At 47.1% G+C, this 25,575-nt stretch overlaps 1 protein-coding gene across 7 annotated transcripts in view; it reads left to right on the top strand.

The window, feature by feature from the left end:
• The window catches only part of Rhobtb1 (Rho related BTB domain containing 1), a 128,879-nt gene that overhangs the window by 66,727 nt on the left and 36,577 nt on the right, over nucleotides 1-25,575 (top strand). For 6 of the 7 annotated variants that reach the window (XM_037200053.1, XM_037200054.1, XM_037200055.1 and 3 more), the window contains 2 exons: nucleotides 15,822-16,023; nucleotides 16,642-16,745. In XM_037200053.1, the coding sequence (XP_037055948.1) occupies nucleotides 15,832-16,023; nucleotides 16,642-16,745 (296 nt within the window). In that variant the 5' untranslated portion in view covers nucleotides 15,822-15,831. Of the gene's footprint in view, nucleotides 1-15,821; nucleotides 16,024-16,641; nucleotides 16,746-25,575 lie in introns of those variants that run through there. The other variant, XM_028877236.2, reaches the window with a different exon arrangement.

The following is a 25,575-nucleotide window of genomic DNA, read 5'->3' as shown; positions in this document are numbered from 1 at the left end:
CTTAAAACATTTTAAATGCCATATTCTGTAGGCCTTTGAAGTATTTGAAGATTACCTATCTATATCTATGTATACCTAGAAAACTTAACTAACATGACTATAAATTTAATTATCATATATGACTATTAATCTGTATTTCTTAATTACATATTACAATTTTAAATGAATTGCATAAACATAATACCTTAAACAAGACTAGAAATATATATAGTATAACAAAATTAACTTTAAATTTGTATTAATAAACCAAAATCCATACTAATGTAAAATAGGTAAGATTAATAATTGTTTTTTGGATTAAAGTAGATTCAATAACCTATAGTTTTATCCTATCATTTCTATATCCCCTTTTCTTTTTAGAATGAGATCCATGAATCTAATCTCCTTTGTTCAGCTTTCTTTTCTGACCATTATCCATAATAACTTGTAACCAACCCACCAAAACAAATAACAAATATCCATAATTTATCTTTGGGAAAATTTAGGATTATGGTCAAGACCTGACTGGAGCAGTCTGTGAGGCTAGATCATCTCAGCCAGCAGCCTTGAAGCCTTTCTGGATACAGAACTCAGAGGAAATTGCAACAGGGGCACTCTGGAACATTGAATCATCTGGGCCATCTGTTCCCACTGGAGATTTTTTAGGGAGTCTTGTTTGATCAAATCATATTAACCTGGAAGCAATCCACAGGTTCTCATCTTCTTTGGAAACAAAAGCAGGACCTCTTTTCCAAAGCAACATATCCTTAGACCCAAAAGTTGAAGTCAAGATACCTTTAAAATATACATATTGGTTTATCTTAGTAGCCCCTACAGTTAAATGTCTCTCTGCAGTTAAAAATCCCAAAGACAACACAATAATATGCAGTATCTAGACTCTCTGTGTAATTTCCATGTTCAGTGACTCTTAGCTCAGTTCTAGAATCTCTTCTTAAGTTCTCTCAGGTTTTAGGTGGAAACTCTTGCCCCATGTTGGGCACCACTTGTTATGACCAATCCATGTGAGTCTATTTAATGGGTAACTAGGATTTATTAAGATATAAACTGGGGAAATACACTCATGAATACAAAACAGCTAGAGTCCTCCTCTGTTCTGTCTGGGAATGAATGCACCTGGCCATTCAATGTCTGATCACACCAAGAAGAAGAACCTGACCCCTATCCTTTTTCTTTTAAGAGTCATGTATGAAGGCAAGAAGCACCACCTCTTTTGGGCCATATAGCCCAAGGTCATGGACGGAGCAAATAGCACTATACAACCTCTTGAGTGGGGCTATCCCCAATTTATAGAGAAAATGAAGGCTTGGTTTAAGGAATATGCCCATACCTTCTGTGGTGGTACATGCCTTTAATTCCAGCAGTTGGGGGACAAAGGCAAAGACAGGTGGATTGCTGTGAGTTCCAGGCCAGCCAGAGTTACACAGTGAGACATGTCTCAAAAGAAGGAAGTGATGGCAAGGAGAAGAAGAAGGAGGGAAGGAAGAGAGGGAAGGAAGGAGGGAGGGAATAGAGAAGGAAGGAAAGGAAGGAAAGGAAGGGAAGGGAGGAAGGAAGGAAGGAAGGAAAATCCCCAAGATCACACAACAAGCTTTTTTGTTAATTCTCTCCCCTCTTGCTATCAATTTTGGTTGCTTTGGGGTGTGTGTGTGTGTGTGTGTGTGTGTGTGTGTGTGTGTGTGTGTGTGTTGTAGTGTACATATGTGTATATACATGTGTGGAACCTAGAAGTTGACAACAGTTGGCTTCCTCCATCACATTACTCAGGGTCTCACCAGACTGAATGTAGAACTTACAGATTCTGCTAGCATGTCTGGCCAGGGAAGCCCCAGAGTTCCTTCTGCCTCCACTTTCCTGGTGCTGGAATTATAGGCACTCACTGCTGAGCCCAGAGTTTTGGTGGGTGCCAGGGATCGAACACGGATCTTCCTGTCTATGCAGCAAACTCTCACCAAGAAAGCCAATTCCTCAGACCCTGACTTCTGCTATTCTTAATAAACACACAATAGATATGTCGTCTAAAAGTGTTGGACATTTATGGAGCTATTTCCTCAGCTGGATGTTTCGGGAAGCAGTCCCTTCATGTCATAAGAGTTCAGGTGGCCGTGGTTATAAAACTTTCCCTTTTGAGTCATTAATTTCTTTGTGGTCGAAATATTTGGTCCATAGAATTTGTACTTTGTGTGTGTCTGTGGGGGGGGGGGGTCAATCTTCATGATCTCACGCGTGCTAAACACACTTGAAGGGAGGTTCGCTGGCTCCTTTAGATTTGAAAACACCCAGGAAGCCTGTCGACTCTGCTGCTTGTCACTCAAGCCCCACGCCTGATGCTCGTTCATTTTCACTCTTCCTCTGACATTGATTGGCTTTGATTTTTCAGCCCACAGGCTTCAATTACTCCTGCGAGCTTTCCCTTGAACTCACCGTTTTCTTCCTGTGTACCATGTGCCCTTTGATTTATTAAGATTTGTTATCGCTTTGATGTTTCTGTTAGGAATCGCCCTTTTTTTTTGCTTTCCAAGAGATAAGTTTTGTACATACACAATGTCGTTGCCTGATTCAGATTGATTTGGCTGTCTGGTTGGTTTTCCTGTCTCCTAACATATCCCAGGCTGGCCTGAAACCCCTTCATCTACCTCTCAGCACTGGGACTTGCTGTTCATGACCCTGCCTGCTTACCTGGCCTCGCCCCCTCTCCTCTGGTCTATCAAGTTGTTCTTTGCTCCCTCAATTCTTCGGAACAAACACTACCTGGGAGATGTGTTTTGACATCCAGCCTTTTGGTTGTCTGCCACCCCATCTCGGCCTTCAGTTCTTTGAGCAGAAGGACTTCTGGTGTTCGGCCTGCCCCTCACATGTCCTGCCACGTTCCCACGTCTGCCACTTATTGCCACCCAAGTTTTGTTTTGTTTTTGACACGGAGCCCCTTATGTCATTCACAGGCTGCCTTTACTTCTCTTGTTTCATCAGCTGCATGACCTCATTTGCTGTTTGCCTACATAGTTGAGCTTCATTGGTATTGGTCACATCTTTAATTTTCTTTTCTTCTGTTATTCCTCATAGACTATCCAGGGTTTGTAACAGTTCTCATAGGTCTTCCTCCATCCATTAAAAAAAAAAGACAGAAGGAAGAAGAGAGAGAGGGGGAGGGAGGGAGAGAGAGAGAGAGAGAGAAAGAGAGGGAGAGAGATAGGAAGGAAGGAAGAGAGAGAGAGAGAGAGAGAGGGAGGGAGGGAGGAAGGAAGAAAGAGAGAGAGAGAGAAAGAAAGAGAGAGAGAAAGAAAGAAAGGAAGGAAGGAAGGAAGGAAGGAAGGAAGGAAGGAAGGAAGGAAGAAAGGAAGAAAGAAAGAAAGAAAGAAAGAAAGAAAGAAAGAAAGAAAGAAAGAAAGAAAGAAAGAAAGAAAGAAAGAAAGAAGAAAGGAATCCTAATGGTTGAGGATTGAAGGATTGAAGTATATGCTAAGTCCCCCTGGTTATCCTTAGCTCTGTCAGTCCCCAGCAGCCATCCAGTTCCAGCGAAGACAGAAGTTCATGAATATGTTACAGATGGAGAGAGACTCTAGAAGTGAGATAAGAACACGAGTGAGCAGTGTGGCAGCTTGTTCACACTTGGAAGGCGCCCCTCCCTCCACCCCTCCTTACCCTGGCCTCACAGCGGCTCCCCTCACAGCATCTGGATAGAAAGGCCTGGACAAGCAGGCAAGTAGAGGGACACTAGGATAGTACAGGAATCCCCCTGCCATGCTCAGATCTCTCTATCTGGCCATCTTCAGTAAGAGGCCACGGGGCTGCTCCATGCTGAGGGCAACATGTCCATCTCTCAGAGGCCCTCTAATGTCCCCGCAATCTGTTTTTCCAGCCATGGTCGTAGTCATCCCAACCCTCGTGATTCCACCATGGTTATTTATGTGTGATGAAGAACATGCTGCTTGCTGCTGGGACCAGTTCCTTCCCTTTGAAAATGGGCAGGCCACAGGCCACAGGCCACGGGCCACGAGCACATTTCTTGCTTGGCTCCCTGGAGGAGATTTGTCAGGCGTCCTTCAGCTTCTGGCGGACAGCTACTCCTCACCCTCCTTTCTGATACTGTTGTTGAAGCCAGCTAACTGCACTTTATGGCCTAGCTTCCCTATCTGTCACCGGTTCTTCTCCATATCTCATAAGGTGCCTATGCCTCTTCTTTCTCCTTTCTAGCCAGGTCCACCAGACTCACAAGAAGGGTTTGAAAACCCTTTGGATTGGGTGCTAATGCCTGAAAGGAAATGGGAACTTCACTGTAGCTCTCTATGTAAATATTATTAAAGTTTATAAATGGGTGGTAGGTGTTGGGGCACAATAATCACCAAGTTCTTTTATTGTTCCCAACCAAATAATGCCCTTAGTGCCCCTTGCCTGTATTTGTTGGTACTTTTTTGTACCTCGACTTCCCATTCTGTGAAGGGACCTGATCTTGATCCTCATGGTTCCCTGTGGCCCGGCTTCTTCCTCCAGATCATTGGCTGCATTGGTCCAGGAGGGTGGAGGGAACAGAGGTGGGGAACAGGATTCGGACGGCTGTGGGTTTGACGGAGACAGACCTCCAGGAGACAGACTTCAGTGAATCAGCTCAGCTCTATCGCAGAGTATAAGGAATATACAGCATTGGGGAGCCTGGGGACAAACCTTAATTTGCATCAAGTGGCGTGCTCCTATCACAAGGCTCCCAGCACAAGTCTTAGTTATCATCGTATGTGCAGTAGGGGAGGCTTCTGGCAGGAATCTGTGCCAAGGGTCGAGCTAAAGATATATCAGGCATCTGGCTTAGAGACAGCTTTCAGATAAGGTCAGTCCTCCGGGCCCAGGGACATTCTCCAGATAAGAGCAGGTAGAGAACAGGAAGTTTCTCTGGGGAGGGAGGGCGTCTCCATGCCTTCGAACTTCTGGAAAAATCTGCCAGGCCACGATAGGTTGCAACCTCTGACCTGCCAGCAAGGCCTTCCAACAGTTCCCATGGTAATGGGTGCCCTTCTTGCCAAGGGGCAGTAGTGGGTGTGATGCCACCTGCCAAGTGCTGCTCTCATGATGGGCCACAATAGATGTCCCTTAAAGCGTCCCTCTCACCCACCACAGTCCTAGCCACTTGCTACCCTCAAGGCCACTGGGCCTAATAATCAGTCAGCAGAGGCAGCTGCATGTGAGTTCTCTGCCAACCCCAGGTACAAGGTTTCCTAGGGAGAGTAGAGGGGCTGAACGTCTGTGCCCGACTCGACACTTACTGAAAGGTGCATGTGGGCAAGGTACTGGGAAAATATTTAAAGAGTAAAAGAAAAACCTTCTGACAGCAAAAATGTGTAGTCTAGAGCTAGAAATACGACTCAGCAGCGTGCTTGCACAATGTGCATAAAGCCCTGGGTTCAATCCCCTTCAATCCCCAGCACCACAGAAATCGGGCACTGGGGAGGTAGAGGCAGGAGGTTCAGAAGTTCAAGGTCACCCTTGGCTACATAACGAGGTGGAGGCCAACTTGAGATCCTATCTCAAAATAATAAGAAGAATGAATGTATGATCCTGGTGGGGTATAAGCAGAACACATAGAAATGTAATCATCTGTCTTACAAATTGGGATATGACAAACACCCCAGGAGGCAGTGTACAAGGAAAGGCCTTTAAATTCATGGGTGATCTTCCAAGATGCATCCAGGGCCCACCTACTTGACTACCTCCGTGGATCCCACCCTAGTCAGAGAGACAATCCCTTTATCATGGTCCACTTGCCCTTTCTTCTCTCCATTCTTGTGGCAGCCTTGCCATTCTCGTGGCACCTCTTGAAAGCCCGTGAGAACCTGCCGCTCTTCGGTGGGACTGCCATTCTCACACACAGCATTTGGAGTCACTCCAAAGTCCAGACTGTAACTCCAAACTCCCATGAGCTGTGGAGTAAAGGGATGACCTGGTCCATGCCTGCCCATCATCACTCTGTCTTCTCCTGGTTCCATCTGCAGAGACCACCTGACATCTCTACCTTGCGACTGGGAGCCTCTCAGCTCCAGACAGTGAGAAAATGTTCATTGGTCTGCAGGCCTAAACTCAAGAGCCTCCCCAACCTTCTCTCTCTCTCTCCTCTCTCTCTCTCTCTCTCTCTCTCTCTCTCTCTCTCTCTCTCTCTCTCTCTCTCTCTCACGCACGCACGCACGCACGCACGCGCGCACGTAGTCTTTCATGGTCTTCGAGGAACTCAGCACATCGTATGCACTTGACTCGGAAGTCCAGGATAGCAACCCGTACCCTTGACCCAGTCACTCCTATATATCCCCAGGCCTGCATACATTTCTGTAGTTGGCCCAGAAGGAAAAAACAGTTTGAGTCAGTGGGTGAGGATGAGCTGTGGTGTAAACAAAGCCATCCAAGGAAGCGTTATATGGCCTACTTGTAGGAGAAAGTAGGCCAGCCTGTCTAGAATGGAACACAGCCTAGTTGGGGTGGTTAGATCTAGTCTGGAGGTTCACGCTTGGTGGGTAGGGCAGGGTCTCCCTGTGTAGCCTTGGCTGATCTCAAAGCTGAGATCCTCCTGCCTCCGGCTTCCCAAGTGGTAGAATTTACAAGTGTGCATTACCAAGTCCAGAATTTGTAGATATCTTTTAAGGGTTTTTTTTTTTCATTTTTATTACTTTTATTTAGTGTGTGTATAAGAGAGAGAGAGAGAAACAGAAAGACTTACACATGTACATGCCATGGCCCAGTTGTGACAGTCAGAGGACAGTTTTTTTGGTTTTGTTATTTTTATTTTATTTTATTTTTTTTTTCAAGACAGGATTTCTCTGTGTAGCTTTGCTCCTTTCCTAGAACTCACTCTGTAGCCCAGGCTGGCCTCGAACTCACAGAGCTCTGCCTGGCTCTGCCTCCTGAGTGCTAGAATTAAAGGCGTGTGCCACCAACACCCGGCTCAGAGGACAGTTTTTGAGAGTCTGTTCTCTCCTTCCATCAGACACGTCCCAGGAATTGAGCTCAGGTCATCAGGCTTGGCAGCCAGGCACCTTTACCCAGTGAGCCATCTCTCAGGCTCCATCTTTCAAACTGTTTTTTTTTCTTCAGTGAGGGCAACTTAAGTGCAGCTGAGGTAGAAGAGAAAGTTTATGCCCACTGCTGACTCAAAACTCACTGACCTCGGGTTTTTTAAAAAACAGAAAACATGGCCTTGCTGTTATCACAGGACTCAAGGAAGGGCCATGACTGGATGTCTTAAAAAGCACCATTTCATTTCCAAAGGGCAGCCTTGGGTTTCCTGGTGCCCTGGGGCCTCTGTCCAGCATCCTGTTACTTAAGTTTCTCATGAAAACACATAATCGAACTTAAAAGGTTGTGATGGGAAAGACAGTTCTGCTGACTTGGATGACTTTATCTGAGAGATCACGTCTCAGCGGCCTTGACTGGAAGCTCTGGCCTGCCCCTGACTGCCCCTTTCCCCCGCCCTGAATGCATTCTCCACTGCAGTGAAGATGCTTGCCTTATGTATAAACCGGTCCCTGCCTGCCCCGATCACAGCTGAGAGCGCAGCCTGACACCCTCTGCAGAAAGGAAAATGGGCCACCTCCTGTCTGTCGTCACTATTACGTGGTTTCTGGCACTTCCCTTTTGTTCACGGCAATAGTAGAAAGTTTTCAATTTTTCTTCAGTGCAGACTCCTCCAATACCAGAACTGTGTTCTTGGTTCTGCCAGTATTTTTGCTGATCACCAACCTAAATGATGTCTTACATTATGGATTACTGTTTTCCTTCGGGAACAAAAAAAATGTAGCTCTAGAAGCTACCTGTGCGTGGAGCTGGGGGCCTCAACTCCTGTTCTTAAGCAGGCTGCTCCAGGGGCCTCGGTCAGAATAACAAGGTCAAGAGAGACAGGGGAAGTGATGACGGGAGAGGAACCACACCCCAATAATGGTTGTTCCAAATTAATGAAGGTGAAATGTCTTTGACCAATGATAGCTCCACCCCACACTCCCTAAGATCTGAATTTCTTAATGAGGGATGTTCTGTGTGGCAAATGTGTTGCTCTGATTGGTCAATAAATAAAACACTGATTGGCCAGTGGCTAGGCAGGAAGTATAGGTGGGACTAGCAGAGAGGAGAAAAGAAAGAACAGGAAGGCAGAAGAAGGAGTCACTGCCAGCCGCCACCAGAACAAGCAGAACGTGAAGATGCCGGTAAGCCACGAGCCACGTGGCAAGGTATAGATTTATAGAAATGGATTAATTTAAGCTATAAGAACAGTTAGCAAGAAGCCTGCCATGCCCATATAGTTTGTAAGCAATATAAGTCTCTGTGTTTACTTGGTTGGGTCTGAGCGGCTGTGGGACTGGCGGGTGACAGAGATTTGTCCTGACTTTGGGCAAGGCAGGAAAACTCTAGCTACAGAGGAGTCTTGAGGCCTCCTCTGAATACACCATGTGACCAGACACCGAGGCACACCTGTTGGGAGCAAACCAGCCCATCCTGAGTTTCTCCTCAATATGGAATTATGGGGCCTAGACTCTAAGGTCAGGCAGCCACACTTTCTTAGGAGCCTGTTTCATAGGGACAGACAAGACACTACAGAAACCATCATTTCAAGGGCTGGGGGTGAATAAGGTACCGCCTCAAGAAGAGGAATGACTTGAAGATACCAGAGGAGCTGAGGTCGTATTCCAACATGGCTGTTGCTTTGCCCATGATTGAGAGAGAGAGAGAGAGAGAGAGAGAGAGAGAGAGAGAGAGAGAGAGAGAGAGAGACAAAGAGAAGAATATGGGACCAGATGGCATAGTTAGGCATGGCTTATGGAAGAGGTGTATTGCACATTAACACACAGCTGAACTCTAGAGCTATATAATGTGACTGAGTAAATGAGATAGGCATTTGGGATGTATCAGCTTTACCAGAAAGTAGAAATAAAACTCAAGACACTTCTGCTCCAAGCATCTGTCAGTCAGGGAACGGAGCAAACTGGTCCATGGAGAAGAAGGGTAACTGGAAAATCCTCTAGAGGTAATAGTATCTGAAAACAGTTTTAAGGAATAAATAGAATTTTCCAGATGAGCAAGAAGTCAAGGAAGAGCAGAAGAAGGGATAAGGCCTATAAAGGTGCCTAGTCAGGTATCAAACCGCACTTAGAATTGAAGGAAGCCACTGGGAGGCTAATGCATGCAGCATTGATGTCCACTGCCGCTGGAACAAATGACCAAACACCGAGTGAGATGAAGCAACATGCATTTACTAACCCTCAACGCTGGAGATCAAAGGTCTTCCAGCTTAAGGCATTGGCGGGCTCTGTTCCTCCCGGAGGCTGGTGAAAAGAATGGCGCCTTACCCTTTCTCCTTTCCAGAGCTCACCTGCATTCCTGGCTCTCAGGCCCATTTCCTTCCTTTTCAAAGTCAGCGGAAAAGCATCTCCATAGTTCTCTCCAGCCTGGATCTGCTGCTGCTTGCTTCTCCCACATTTAAAAAGCACACTCAAGAGTACATGGTCCAAAGAGCTAGCCACTTCACTTCCTTCTGTAGCTCCTAAGGGTCGCATGCCATGGGACAAATCACATTCAGAGAGACTAAGAAAAGGACTTCAGGCGCTGTGACTCTGCAAATGATAAATGCCATGTAAGAGGCAAAGGGTGGTGCCATGGAGAAAAGTTGCCATGATCCGCCAACATGGAGTGGGAAAAGACCCAGCATCCAAGGAAGGCTTGTGTGCCAATTTACATTGATTGTCAACCTGACAGGGTCTAGAACCACCCTCTGGGCATGGCTTGTGTGTAGATTAGGTCGATGTCGAAAGACCCGCCTGAAAATGTAGGCAGCACTGTTCTGGGCCGGAGTCTCAAACAGAATAGAAAGAAGAAAGTGAGCTGAGAACCAGCATTCATTTCTTTCTCTCTCTCCTTTTGACTGCTGATGCAACGTGTCCAGCCACCTCCAGCGTCTGCCGCCACGCCTTTCCCGCCATGACTGACTGTACTCTCAAACTGTGATTCCGAACAATCCCCTTCTTCCTTAAGATATTATTGTCAGGTGTGGGGTCACAGAAGTGATATTAGCGTAGGCATCGGAGTTCTGGAGATTTTCATAACAGATGTGTTTCAGGTCATCGCCGCTACATAACAAGCCACCCCCAAAACTTGCTGTCTTTAGAACAATAAGATGCTTTCCCTGTTGGCCTCCCCTAGCTCATTCATAAAAGTACTTCCAACTGGAGGGTCGGTGAAGCTGGGAGATCTGCACAACCTTGGGGACAGCCAAGGTTCTGGGTTCTTGAGCTCTCTGTTCAGCTGGGCCAGCAGCCTTAGCTGGTCTCCTCAGGGCAGTGTCCCAGCAATGCATGGCTGTGGGACTGCAGAACCCTGGAGCCTGAACTCACATCATCACAAGGTTCCCCCGAGTTCGAGAGGAAGGGAAGTGGATTGCCCCTGCTGCTGGGGAGTGCTGTACTACCTCACATCAGGAGGCTCTGGCGCTAAAGACAGTAGTGTTGCGTGGAGTGTTGCACTCTGACATTTGAGATTAGAGGGGTAAGATGTTCCTCGGGACAGCAATACCCAAAGGAATTAATTAATGACTTGAGTGTGATTTAAGTGCCATAGATACTGAAGTGAGGAAGCTACAGGCCTGGGGCACAGAACGCCTAATCCTGTGGCTACAAAGCTGAGACAGTGGCAGATGGAGAGGAGTGGCCTGTGGTCCAGATCCTGCTAGTTAACAGCAGGGAAAGTCTGGGATGGCCACACCAATGACGTGGTTCTGGAGACCACGAGGACCATGACCACAGCATATAAGTCTATCTCATGAGGAATGGACACGCAGGGCCCAGAGCCATCTCATCTAGCTCTTTAATCCCCAGCCACCAAATCTGCCTGTTGACTTGCCAGTCGTAAAATAAATTCTCCACTTCTGACATCCAGACAGGGTGAGTAGAGGCTTCAAGGCATATTTTAACCCCGAGCTTCCATGTCCTCCAAGTTTGTTGAAGTAGGAAATGCAGTAACAGGTTGGTTTACAGCTACCATTTCTGGCTCTCTTGTCTCCTCGGATATTTATGTAAAGACAAAAGAGCGCTCGCACAGATGAGCAGGATTTATGACGGTGAGATGTATTAGCTCTGTTAAATGGATAACATTTATCACTCCCATTGTAAGTAAATAAAAATCAGAAAGCAGACAACAATCACCCAGATGGTCTTAAGAACTCACTCAACCATAGCATGTAGACATGAATAAACTGGAGCCCATTACAAGTAGAGAAGGATGAAATTGCTTGTTCTTACCATTGCTTCCAGGACTGAGTGTCTGTCTGTTTATGTGGGATCTGCGAACAGCTGATTTGCTGGGATCCTGGGAAGGCCTGATTTGGCCTCTCTGGCTGTAGCTTTGAATTCTTGCAATACTTTTTTGATTATTGTATACACAGAAAAGGAAATGTTTACTCTGAATGAAGTACTGAGGCTGTGAGGCAGTTCGATAGTACTTTACTGCAAACTCCACCTCTGCAGCTGAGTTCACTGTGAGCAGTGAATCCTACCCATTCCCGTGGCTCTCCCTCATCCATGATCTCCTGTTGATGGGAATCAGTATGATCTGATCCTAAGTAGACTGCAGGGATTAGAATCCCTATGGATGTTATTTTTACCTTTGACCCCATTGGTGTTTTTTTTTTCTTTTAGAATATGGCATAAATATGTCCTAAAAATGAGAATAACTTTTGCAGTTTAGAGCTTGTCTTACTTAAGATTTCTGTTGCTGTGAAGAGAAACCATGTTCTATAAAGGAAAATATTTAACTGGGGCTGGCTTAGTTTCAAGGTTCAGTCCATTTTCATCATGGTGGGAAGCATGACAGTGTGCAGGCAGACATGGTGCTGGAGAAGTAGCCGAGAGTTCTACATCTGAGTCCATAGGCAGAAGGAGACTGTCACACCAGGCCTAGCTTGAGCATACCTGAAACCTCAAAGCCCATCTCCACAGTGACACACTTCCTCCAACAAGGCCCCAGCTACTCTAACAAGGCCACACTTCCTAACAGTGCCGCTCCCTATGGGCCAAGCATTCACACACATGAGTCTATGTGGTTCATTTCTACTCAAACCACCACAGAGCCTGAATATGAAACATGAAGGGTTTGTGACCACCTCAAAGGCATATGTAAAAGCAACATGTTTTTTTTTATTTCACCAGGGTATTACTAATCCACATGACTTGGGAGCTCCTCTTCAGAGTCTGCTGGCAGAGCCAGGTTGCTGATAGACAAGAAAGCCAATTCTATATTTTTAATTTCCTATCCTACTTGTCCCTAAATCCAGGCATCCTTCTAAACCATCTGCCTTTCAAACAATCACATCCCCCAGCAAATACTGAGATTGTCCTACCGCTTAGAACATTCAAGGCAATGTACCTCAGTTTCAAAGTTGTGGGGCCCCCAATGAAGCCAGTTTCCTGGCTCACCCCACTCCCTTGGCAACATCACCAGGATGTTGTTAAATAATTTGGTAACTTTGATTCCCTTTCGATTCGTTGGGTCAGGTCAGCTATTCCTCATCTTGTGTTGATTTTCTGCAGTATCCAGTGAGTTATCCTTGAGTTAGCTCTTATAAAATCCGTCCTTTGGGGAGATCTCTGTCTGTATTAGCTTGGTGAGTTTACCTCTGATGCTGGCTTCCTGCCTCACTGTATTTTGATGTCCTCTGAAAGTGTCCATCTTCCTCATCATGGAGTCACAGACTACACCCAGATCTTAAACATCTGCTCACCTCTCTCACTGGCCGTAGGAGGTGGAGTTTGCCAAGATTAACAGATGAAAATAATGAGGCCCAGGAAGCAAACCCCACCCAGTATCAGGGGACAAGATCAGAGCCTCGAGGATTCCAACTCACGCCATCTGAGGCACCACTGTTGACCCTCACCACTTTGGTTATCAGGTCATATGATTCATTTTTCAACTTATTCTTCTCTCATATAGTACATCCTGACTGCCGTTTCCCCTCTCTCCTCTCTTCCCAGTCCTCCCCCCCCCACCTCCCCTCTCCTCCAGGTCCACTCCTCCTCTGTTTCCCTTCAGAAAAGAGCAGGCCTCCCAGAGACATCACCATAGCAAGACACAATAAGACCAGGCACAAACCCTCCTATCAAGGCTAGGCCAGGCAGCCCAGTAGGAGGAAAAGGCCCCTCAAGCAGGCAAAACACTCAGAGACAGCCCCTGCTCCCGCTGTGAGAAGTCCCACAAGAAGACCAAGCTACACACCAGAACATACATGCAGAAGACCTAGGTCAGACCCACACAGGCTCCCTGTGTGTCCTCTGTTCGGTCTCTGGGGTCACATAATTCTTGATCACGTGTCGATCCTAGCCTTTGGGTACACTTAGCAATTTTTGTTTGTTTGTTTGTTTTTGCTTGTTGTTTTGTTTTTGAGATAGGGTTTCTCTCTGTAGCTTTGAAGCCTTTCCTGGAACTCACTCTGTAGCCCAGGGTGGCCTCGAACTCACAGAGATCCGCCTGCCTCTGCCTTCCCAGTGCTGGGATTAAAGTCGTGTGCCACCACTGCCTGGCTAGCAATTTTATCTTTGGTCTCTAGACGTAGGTGATATTCCCTAGACGGAATACTGAAAAATCATCCGTCCAATGCCAAACTCATGCTTCTAGCACATCGCTCTCTGTTACTCAAGGAAATAAAAATACCATGGAATCATAAGACAGAATGTTAAAGAGATCAGGTGCAGGAGCCACCACACCTGGCTGATCATCAAGATTAGACTTTTGTTTTTGTACTAAGATTTTTTTTTCTCAAAAAAAAAAAAAAAAAAAAAAAGTGTGGCCAGATGGGGAACTGCTGGGTATTTTCAGCCTCTTCGTGCTACACAAACCACAGGTCAAACTCGAACCAAACCACACATCTGCCCCTCGAGTCCTTCCTGCGAAGCCTCAGGTTTCACAACTGCCTGGGACAATGTCACTGTGGATAACAGACGGCATTTCAGAACTGCTTCACCTCCCAGCAAGGCCCGACTGTGAGACGGCGGTCCCTCCGTCGAACCTCTCCACCTTCTGTTTTTTATCCTCCCAAGGACGGCTCTCCTCAAATCAACTTTGAGTTCAGTTCTACTGGGTCCCAGTCAGGTAGAAGGCTCTTTCCTCTGAACGTTCCTAAAATCATTGCCAACTCTGAAAATGACCATCAGACCACGTTGCTCAGGTTAGACCTCTTCAAGGGGCCAGTTACAACTGACTCATCAAAACCTGACATCATCCCTTTAAGCTGCCCGCAGGAAGGCGATTGTTTTCTGTTCTATAGAGAGCCTAACTCCGGAAAGCATGGATGCCATAGCAGCTTCTCTTTCTCCTTCTCTTGAGACCCGGCACTTTTGGTTTGTTCGTGTGTTTTGTTTGGTGGAGGCATGATATGGGTATGTGGTGATATTGTGTCCCCCCAATATACTGTGCTCGCTAATAAATTTATCTGGGGTCAGAGAACAGAACAGCCACTAGACAGACATAGAGGCCAGAAAATGGTGGCACACACACCTTTAATCCTAGCATTCCAGAGGCAGAGATCCATGCGGATCTCTGTGACTTCAAGGCCACACTGGAAACAGAGCCAGGCATGGTGACACACACCTATAATTCCAGGACTCATGTCTTGCTTGGGAAAGACACCTATAATCCCAGGAAGTGATGGCAGGAAGCAGAAAGGTATATAAGGCGTGAGGACCAGAACTAGAGGCTTTTTTAGCTTTTAGGCTTTTGAGCAGCAGTTCAGCTGAGATCCATTCCGGGTGAGGACTCAGAGGCTTTCAATCTGAGGATTCATGGAAACAGGATCTGATGAGGAGTTATTGAGGTGAGGTTAGCCGTGGCTTGTTCTGCTTCTCTGATCTTTCAGCTTTCACCCCAATATCTGGCTCCGGGCTTGTTTTTATTAATAAGACCTTTTAAGATTTGTGTTACACTGGTACGTGCCCCAGGCTAGCCTAGAGCTTACACTCCTCCTGCCTTAGTGTGACAAAAGCCAGGGTTAGAAGTGTGAGCCACCACCCTGGGTCTGCAACCATCTTTTAACCTCCCCCTGGTATTTCAGGAAGGTCTCACATGCTTTGCCTTCCTGGCTGGGTCTGCCTTTACCCTATGTTCCAGATTCCTTGATGAAAAAACCCTGAGGGGGAGGGACGAACGGCTTCTGTATAGAGAGCGCTAGCTTTGGTGAGCTCTCTTGAGAATACTTTGTTGTGTCAATACAGTCACTATAAATAGTGGATGAATGGACATAAGTTAATTTCATTAGCATGTCGTAATTCAACCTGGAGCTTCCTGTTTGCTCACACCCAGGCAGTTTTGCAGCCCAGGTTTTGGTTCTCACCGTAAGGGCCACCGTAGCCATTGTGAACTTGCATATGGCGTTCCAATGCCAGACACTTCGTAGCTTAAAGACTGTGGCGGGGTGAATGACAGTATTTCTTGGGCAGCCAAGGGTCAGGTGTCAAAGCTCAGCCAGGCCTATAGGTGACCAGGTTCACTAGCTGGTCAACACGTGTGGCTGGGGAGCTATGACTGTGTGCCAGTAATGCCTGGACCCGTCTGCGGTAGGCAGGTTATGTTTAGAGAAAACCAAGGAGAAAATAACACGTTCACCGGAATAAACTGTTCAGGGTCAAAATAACAGCAGCGTGGTGTTTCTGTTCTAGTGTGAGATATAAAAAGAAAGCTTGAGTTTCACTTCCAAACTCCTTGCCTGTGCTCCGGCGCCTCCAAGGACGTGGCTGAACAAAGGCAAACTGTGGGGAGTTGCTGTGGGAAGCCTCGGCCTCGCTAATGTGGCACCCACCATCATCTTCTTCTTACAGAGCCTTATAAATGGACACGGACATGGACTACGAAAGACCCAACGTTGAAACCATCAAGTGCGTGGTCGTGGGCGACAACGCCGTGGGGAAGACTCGCCTGATCTGTGCCCGGGCGTGCAACACCACACTGACGCAGTACCAGCTGCTGGCCACCCATGTGCCCACCGTGTGGGCCATTGACCAGTACCGTGTTTGCCAGGAGGTAAGGCGGCACATAGGTTTAGCCTCAGCTACGTAGCCAGTTCCGGGCCAGCCTGAACTACTGGAGACCCTGCCTCAAGAACAAACAGAAAGCTGAATGTAATAGTAATTCGCCTGGCACGGTGGCCCAGTGTTCAAGAAGCTGAGGTAGGAGAATGGAGAAATTGAAGGCTAGCTTGGGCTAGAGGAAGAGAAAAAAGAAGGAAGGAAGGAAGGAAGGAAAGAAGGAAGGAAGGAAACTTTAAAATAATGCTTAGGCCATGACTTCTGTTTGCTGTTTATTAGTCTGATCAAAAATGAAGGAGGCACGTGGCTATATAGCATGTCTAAAACAGAAGTGACCTGTGCAGTAACAGATTAAAAAAATACAAAGTGGAAACTTGGGGGTGTGGCTATGGCACACCGAAGAAGTCTGAGTCACACAATGGGGAAGGTGAATTAGGAGTTGACTTGTGTCCTCTAAACTGTGGAAAGACCTGAAGAAATGCCCCTGCAGAACACTCGAACATACCGCCCCCTCACCCTTCACCCCCCCACTCCCCGCCCCCCCATCGCACTCCCTCCCTTCCATGCCCCCTCTCTCACACTCTTTTTTTCTGTCCCCCCTCTCCCCCCACAGGTCCTAGAGCGGTCCAGGGATGTCGTTGATGAAGTGAGCATTTCTCTCAGGCTTTGGGACACTTTCGGAGATCACCACAAAGACAGGCGTTTCGCATACGGCAGGTAAAACAGGGCCAGGGAAGCTTGTGGTTGCGTCCAGTTTCCTCTCCCTCTCCACGGTGGGTTAGGAGAACACCGACAGGCAGACCATGCAGCCTTGCAATGTGCTGGGCTCTGGGCCGTGCCTCGGTTAGGAATTAAATGGACAGGATTGTTTTCTGGTATCAAGGATAACCAAGTCCTCCTCCTCCTCACTCACAAAGTCCGTCCCTGGAACTCCCAGCTAGCCAAGCTGGGCCGTTTGCAACACCAGTGTCCATCTGGTCCTCTGGTTCCGAGTCAGTTTAACCTTCCACCTCCTTCCACAGTACTGGCTTCCTTTTAGGAGGTGTTGCCTCAAAAGCATAAAGGTTGCTTGTAAAAGAAAGAAAAGCATCTGAAAAGCCCTTCTCGGGGCGTGATTCCAAAATGAACGGAAGCATTTGTGTCTCTTTTTTCTTTCATTCAAAGAGAAAGAGAGAAGGAGATACCCAGTAAAAGGAAGATAAACCTGGAAGGACACTAACGTGGGTAGGGACAGTCAAGCCTTCCCGCATTCAGCACCACCTTGTCACCGTCGCTCCGTTCGGTCTCTCTGAGAACACGTCACAGCCCTCTGAACCCACACAGGGAGATCCCTATTCCTGCTCCCTCGTAAACAGACCTGCGTCACCTCAAGTTAGCCTGGAGTAGCACTGTTTGGTTGTCCTTTCCTAACATCCCACGCCATGTGACCTCAGAGTGCCAGAGTACATCCTCCCTCCTAGGGATAAAGACAAAACATTCTGACAGATCCCTCGTTCTCCAGCCCTGGACAATCTCTTAACAAGCCACACCCACAAGTGTGTGCTTCACTTTTCCTCTGGTGCCACGAGACAGGTCAGTTTTGTCTGGAATGTGTAAGGTAGCCACCTGATCTTAAGCCTAAGGATTTTTTTTTATTTCCTTTCTAAATTACATTGTATTAATTAACTAATTAATTAATTAATTTTGTCATGTGTGTGCGCGCACACAACAGGGCAAATGTGTGGAGATCAGGGGACAGTTTGCTAGTCTTGGTTATCTCTTCCCACTATGTAGGTCGAAAGCATCAAACTCCAGGCATGGGACTTGGCAGCAAGTGCCTTGATCAACTGGGCCATCTTACCCCGGTGCCATTTCTCTCTTGAGACAGAGTCACACTCTATAACCCCTCCCCCTCCCCCAGCATCCTGAGTATTGGAATGACAGGCAGGGTGGCTACCTTTATAGGTGTGTCTAAAACAATGGGTAAACTGCTGGGAAGCATTTGCCTTGCTCCTGGGAAGTTCCCGTAATTGGGGGAGGGGCAGGGAACCTGCAATTTAGGCTGGTTTGTTCGAGGAGACTCAAAAAGAAGGGTGTGGGAACGGACGTAATTTTCCATTAAGTTTGTTCTTTGACAATGTATGTACGCATAACGCATTCTGATTAGTCTCAACTCCACAGGCTCTCTTACGATTCTCCAATCCCTGTTAACCTCCCTCCTTCTTTTAATTCTCTTTCCCAGATTCACGTCTTGTTCGTTGGTTTTGTAACCCACCGAGTTTAGCCAGGGCCATCTACCTTACCATAAGTCAGCATTTAAGGAGTGAGACCCCCCCCCCAGGTACCTCCCCCTCCACATCTGACTCTAATGTAGGCTCAGCGTCAAAGTACTTGTGCGGGCACATTCATGTCACCACATGCATTTCGAGGTTTGGGAGTTCGTTCTCTCTCCTTACACCATGCGAGGCCTGGAGATTGAACTCAGGTCATCAGGCTTAGAAGCAAGAAGAGCTTTTACCAGCTGAACCACCTTGCTCATCCCTTGTAGCTAGAGTTTTCCTGCCTGGCCCACAGTCAGGACAAATCTCTCTAACCCGCCAGTCCCACAGCCACTCAGACCCAACCAAGTAAACACAGAGACTTATATTGCTTACAAACTGTATGGCCGTGGCAGGCTTCTTGCTAACTGTTCTTATATCTTAAATTAACCCATTTCTATAAATCTATACCTTGCCACGTGGCTCGTGGCTTACGAGCATCTTCACATGCTGCTTGTCATGGTGGCGGCTGGCAGTGTCTCCCTCCGCCTTCCTGTTCTCTCAATTCTCCTCTCTGTTAGTCCCACCTATACTTCCTGTCTGGCTACTGGCCAATCAGTGTTTTACTTATTGACCAATCAGCAACACATTTGACAGACAGACCATTCCACATCAACCCCTCTATTACATTCTTTCCACCCCCTCTTCCGAAATGATCCACGGACCTTAGAGCGGATGGTATAAATGTCTTGTTTGGGCCTGAGCGGTCACGACACTTTTTCTCTTCAGGCAGCCTAACATCTCTGCATGCACCATCACAAACTCTGTTTTTAATGTCCCCTCTGTGGCAGAACTTTTCAACTTAGTAGCTGGCAAGGTAGGTTCCTCCCCTTAAATGTCCTGGGGGTTTTGATGTTGTTGTTTAGGTTTGGTTTGAGTTGTTCATTTGTTTGTTTGTTTGTTATATTTTGTTTTCCCAGTGATGTTATTGATCATCATCTGGAATCTTTTTGCTGTGGGTTTTTTGTCTCTTTGCCTTGGAGTTTTTTTGTTTGTTTCGTCTGTTTGTTTGGCCTCACATTGTTCTACACATAAAAACTAATAAATCCACGTGCACATACCAAGCACTCAGGTTTACATCTGTGATTTTAAAGATGCATCCGTTGAGAATGAAGTCTTTGAACAAAGGAAAGATGGGTGCAATTGGTGTGAAGGACTTTCAGAATCCCACTCCTGAGAAAGCACCTTGCAAGGAGAGGCACAGGATGCGCTCCCTGGGGTATTCCCGGCAGCCGAGCCGACTGCTTCAGCAGCTCTGTGCTCTGTGGGCACTCCAACATTTGTGTTTGAGACACACAGTGTGACGTGGCCCACTTTGCAGAAGTTGCCCAGTGTGGACCGGAGCTATTTTGCTCCCGTGAGACATTTTTAACAGCCCCACAGCCTCACAGGGTGTACAGTGGGCCTTGTCCTGCCCCAAGACAGAGCTGGAGTGGCCTGCCCCCTCACTCCCAACAAAGCAAGCTGCTCTCTCCCGGCACCCCATGGACTCAGGGTTCATTGCTCTGTGCCATGCCCTAAGGTTCTGTCACCCACACCCTCTTCCCGTTGACATGGAAAAACAGCCCGTGCTCCCCCAGACAGCACACTGATGTCAGGGCCTTGGTTCTTGTGAGGAGGCTTCCCGCTGCCTGTCTGCTCTTACCTTATATATTTCCTCTGTCCCCTCCCATGCCCACAGCCTCCAGGCCTGCTGCCTGCAGACTCCACCCATCAGAGACTAGAACCCAGACCTACCCCATCTCGGCCACCAGCATCGTTCTAGAAATGCTGAATACATGACATTATGTTAATTCAGTGCCCAGAAAGCTACTTTTTTTGGAAAATTTGGTAGCAGTAGGAGTTCCTTTTATTCTGTAGAAGGTTTCAGTCACCTCTTTTCACTGCTGTGAGAGAGTCCTTTAACTTCATAATGACTTCCCTGTTTAGTTTTTTATCATTTATGGAGGGAAAAAAAGCATAATTGCAGTTCCAGCTAATCACTTTGGTGTGGAAAACCTGTTTTGGGTGTGTGTGTGTGCAAGCGTACACCTGAATGTATGTAGGTGGACCACATGTGTGCAGAAGCACTCAGAGGTCAGAAAAGGGTGTCAGATCCCCTGGAACTGGGCTTCCAGACTGTTCTAAGCAGCTATATGGATGTCGAGAACCAAACCCAGGTCCTCTGCAAGGAGAGAAGCATTCTTGAGCATTGCGTCATGCCCCAGTCCCCAAACCTGTTTTGTTGTGTTTGTTTTTGTTTTACTTACGTGTTTCCTGTACTTGGTGTGAGCCCTTCAATGGGATAAGCAACCAGCATAAACTTGGAGGCACTCGGGATACATTCATCCCAAGGCATGTGGAACCTTGTTAAAATAATTCACTGGATACCTGGAGTGGCCCCGAGAGAAACCAGACTCCTGTCAAGATGTCTTAGGCCTCAGTACTGGCTTTCTCTGCTTCTCAGCACAAAGGAATTTCACATGGTACCCCTCCAGTATCCCATGCATGGAAGGGTCTGTTTTCTAGAGCAATCCAGCAGGTCCAGTGGGACTCAGCGGCAGGCAGTTGGCCAACTTGGATCTGAAAACTTTCTCACGTGGTTTAACTGTGCACAGAATGCCATCATTCTCTTTGTGGCTTACTAGCAACTATTTAAACCTACACCCACCCCCACTTGGCCTACCAGAAAAAAAAAATAGCTCCAGTGTATCAAAGGTCTTCCTAGATCTCAGCCAACAGGGCAGGAGTTCTGCCAACTTTGGGTAGCTCATCCCCTGGGGAACCCTAGGAGGCAGATGGTCCCTATGCTACAGGTGAGGACTCCTCACCTGTTTCCCAGTCCCGAGTCTCAAGGGGCAGGCTCTCCTGCAGCTCTCCAGGACTTGGGGCTCCCTCAGCTTCCCCCACATCAAGTCATCTCCACCTCATTTTAGATAGGATGCAGCCGAAAATGACCCCACATTGGGGAGCAGAGTTTCTGTGTGTCCTTCCGTATTTATGCAAAGGCTTAAGACTAGAATCACTGTCCGCAGTTGACCTTCTGGATCCTTTGCCTTCAGGGAGACAAGTTACCCATCCCAGCACAACAGCTGTTGGGGGTCTTAAGACTGCCCACGCACCATCCGCTTGTGGATGAACCTTTAAACCTCTTCTCTGGTTCTTTTCAAATGTCAAGAACAAAACCATACATAGTGACCAGGATTGGCATCAGCTCGTCTCTTTTTTTTTTTTTTTTTTTTTTTTTTGGCAAGGAAGAGCCTCTTCTTAAAGGGATATCACTCATCTCCGAGAATGACAGGTCACAATTTGATTCCAGGCACCCTAAAAAGATTGGCAAAGGGGGATGGGCTGTGACTTTAGGAAGACACATGGGACGTTCAATCCCCCTCTTCCAAGTCCAGCTCATGTACAGAATGCAGACGTCACTGTTTCCGTGACTGATCCGCTCTGACGTCAGAGACCCCAAGCCCTCTGGTGGGTGCTGAAGGTGTCAGCGACAGCTACAGCATAAGCTAAGCAGCCCTGGAGCCAGGTCTGAGCTCCTGCCCTGCACCCTCTCCCACCGTGTTGTCGTGGTGACCCAGTGACGCGAGCTCATTTCACAGTCAAGGAAGCAGCGACAGGAAGGGCCATGGTCAGGCGCTGAAGACAGACAGAGCTGACCTGAGCTCCCCTCCCCTGTCCGCTGGACTGCAAAGTCCACATCCTGCCACAGCGCCTCACCCATGGCTAGCGGTGGTGCTAGGTGGCCCACTCACTTGACGCTTCCTTCTGGTCTCCTCCATCTCACGCTGTCTGTGTGGAGCGTGGGAACCCAGCATTCCTCATCTCCTCAGCTGTGGTCTCCCAGGGCTTCTAGTCATTTCCTTAACCCTCAGCAAATAATCCAACTCTCCGTATGCATCCCGAAGCAGCCAAGCATGAGTATTTCACTGTGAGTAGAGATGACACACCCAAAGTTTAAAAAAAAAAAATACACATATGATGTGCCTGCATGTGTATGTGTGTGTGTGTGTGTTCATGTGTATGCAGATGCATGGGCACATGTGTGTGCATACATATGGAGGCCTGAGGGTGGTGTTGGAAATGTTCTGCAATCATTTTTGTCTTATTCTTCAAAGCCGGGTCTCTCAGTCAAATCCAGAGCTCACCAACACAGCTCATCCAGCTAGCCAGCTTACTCTAGGGATCCCGTCTCTGCTTGCTAAGAGCTGGGATTACGGTCAAGTCACAACACCCATGTGGCACTTACATGGGTTCTTTGCTTTTGTGGTAGGCACTTTAGCCATCTGCCCAGCCCTCAAGGAAACATCTTGAGAATGGTTGGGAATTCTGAGTGATTGGGGAAGGAGGACATTTTCCCTCCCAAACAGTTAACTGAACAATTCAGAGCCATGGTAACTGCCCTCATCACCAGCATCTCTGTGCATATTTACAGTCTAATTGGACTCATTTAAGGCATGCTATATTCTTATAAAGATTTCTCTCCGGCACTGTTTGCCCCTACAAGGAGCAGTACAGTGTGTATGTGTGTTGGAAATGATAACATTAATCAGAGCTGCGGTTTCTGGGTGTCTGTTTAGATAAGATGGTTTGGGTTTCGTGTTAAAAGTCCATGAAATCAGAGATGGCATGGATACACTTAGTTTCCAATACTTCACAGAGGCCCTTTAAAATATTCAAGACTCTGGTGGCCCAGGGTTTGTGTCTTTGCCTGAGCTTAATGCCCAATAACAAGAGAAAGGTAAGAACCAATGAGTGTGGATCTATTAGAGTCTTTCTGCATTTGCCTGGGCCATCTGGGAATATTCTGGATGATTTCTAGGTGGCAAACAGCCTGTTGTACCATAAATATGTCAGGAGGAGGTTGGCTGAGGTCAAGATAAGACAAAACAAATGAATAACTTGGGCTGCAAATGTAAATAGTTTTAAAGGCAGAATCATCATTGGCTTGCTTTTTTTCTCTTCCGCCTCAAGCTGACCGTGGCCCTGCTATGGACCTGGCCTTTGTTTGGAATGGTGATGTCTTATTCACCGTGGATTTATTTTCAGTTTTTTTAAAAAGTATTCTTCATCTGGGTGGCTGAGTGGTTTCGTCCTTCCCTACATTTTGTACTCAGCTCAGGTGACCTGCGCTCTTCTCCAGCCCCCAGCCCTGACAGAAGGTTTTACAAATGGACACAGGGTAGAGAAAGGGAGATGGCTACAGGTGTACTTTACAGACTGCTACCCAAAGCATAGCCTTCATGTGTTAGTACCACATGGGTCTAGGAAAGTGATTAGAGCTTATGCCCTGGAAACGCCAGGTCCTGCGGCTTCTGTAACACAAGAAACTAAACGTTGCTGTGGCCTTAGAATAAGACCTCAGTTCTTTGAGCAGAGATGCATGCACTCCCTGGGAAGCTATGTAATAGTGTTAGTATTTGCACTTGGGTACACCTCAGCATGGTACTTGATCTAGAGTTAGAGTTCTGGGGTGAGATAAACCAGCATGATGTAGCTGGAGTTTTCCTGTGTCTACCTGGCTCTTGCAGCTGCTCAAAACCAAGTAAACACACAGAGACTTGTATTACTTATAAACTGTATGGCTGTGGCAGGCTTCTTGCTATCTAGTTCTTATATCTCAAATTAGCCCATATCTACTAGTCTATAAGTTGCCACGTGGCTTGTGGTTTACCAGGACTTTTACATCTTATTTCCTGTGTGTCTGGCTGGCGACTCCTCACTCCACCTTCCTGTTCCCAGAATTCTCCTCTCTGCTTATCCTGCCTATACTATACTTCCTGCCTGGCTACTGGCCAATCAGCATTTTATTTATCGACCAAATCAGAGCAACACACATTCACAGCATACGGAGCAATATCCACAGCAGCATGGTCATGAAGTAAGTGGCCCTCAGCTACATATACTTGACCACTCTTCAGGAGCTGTAGTGTTTTTCTTTACCAAACCTCAACAGAAGGGGAAATAAGAGTGAGAACTTCTGAGAAATGGGCACCGGGTAGAAAAGTCCATATACTGTGTGGCGCCATTCAGATAAAATTCTAGAAAAGATAATCTAGTCGAGTAGAGATGATGGGTTGGTTCTGTCTTTCCTTGCTGGGACAGACACACTGGGAAAAGCAACTCAAGGGAGGAAGAGGTCATTTGCCTTGCGGCTCAAGAAGGGACGCAGCCCACCCCGGTGGAGAATCACGGGACACCTGGGAGCATCGAGTGACGGCTCACATTGTGTCTTCAGTCAGAAAGCAGGAAACAAACAGAAAGTAGGGCCTAGCTATAGAACTTCACATCCCAACCCCCAGGGACTTCCTTCCTCCACTGAGGCTCCATCTCCTTCCAAAACAGCATCACCAGCTGGGCGCCAAGCCATCAAACACAAGAGCCTGTGAGACACATTTCACATTCAAACCCCAAAAGGAAGGGTGGATTACCAAACTATAGGAGGGAACCTCAGGAGCGATGCAAGTATTACCTCTACGTGTGAGCATGGTTTTGTGGGGAATAGAGACGTCAGAACTGACCAAATTAAATACACTACAGATGAATATTAATGTATTTCGATGTTATCTCCATGAAGTTTAAGACGAGGAAATGTAGAATTGGAGCCTCAGAAACTGATATAGAAAATGGAATTTACAGGCTCTCAAAGCTAATGGCAGAACACCATTCTCCGGCCACCCAAAGCCATGCTGGCTCTCTTCTCACAGCGCGAGCCCCCCAGCCCAGGGGCTGGCTGGCTGATGGCAGGGACCCTGCGTAGCCTGTGTTTGTGTTCATCTCTTCTCAAAGGTTCATCTCTCTTGAGTACCATGTGACAGTGAGATGAAGAACACTCGGTTCCATGAGAGGTTTCCATCTCTTCTATTTCTGTCTCCCATAGCTGTCTGCTCAGGTTGTAGAGTACGTAACAGAAACCTGTGGAGTGTGTGAGTGACCTGTGTGGTCTAACCAGCTGCCCCGTCTGGGAACTGGGGTGCAGAGGAATGGGGGTGTGCCATTGCTTGTCTGTCATTCTGTCTTGGGTCTCATCCTCTCTCGCCAGCTTTATCTTGCTGTAGGCAAACCAACCACATCATCAGAACTTGCCTCCCTTCCCTGTTTCCACTGAATTTCATTGTTTTTGTGAATATTCTTAAACAGAAGGTTTGTATAGATATGGATGATTTTCCAATTAAAAGGTCACTTCTTCTCTGGGTATCACTTCCCCTAATTTTGTTAGAATAATTTTTATAACAGTTTTCTTTTCTCGTGTGTGTGTGTGTGTG

The sequence above is a fragment of the Peromyscus leucopus genome, chromosome 16_21, assembly GCF_004664715.2.
Source record: "Peromyscus leucopus breed LL Stock chromosome 16_21, UCI_PerLeu_2.1, whole genome shotgun sequence".
Classification (NCBI taxonomy): Eukaryota; Metazoa; Chordata; class Mammalia; order Rodentia; family Cricetidae; genus Peromyscus; species Peromyscus leucopus.
The sequence above is the reverse complement of the archived record's forward strand: the minus strand, read 5'-3'. Positions and strand labels throughout refer to the sequence as shown.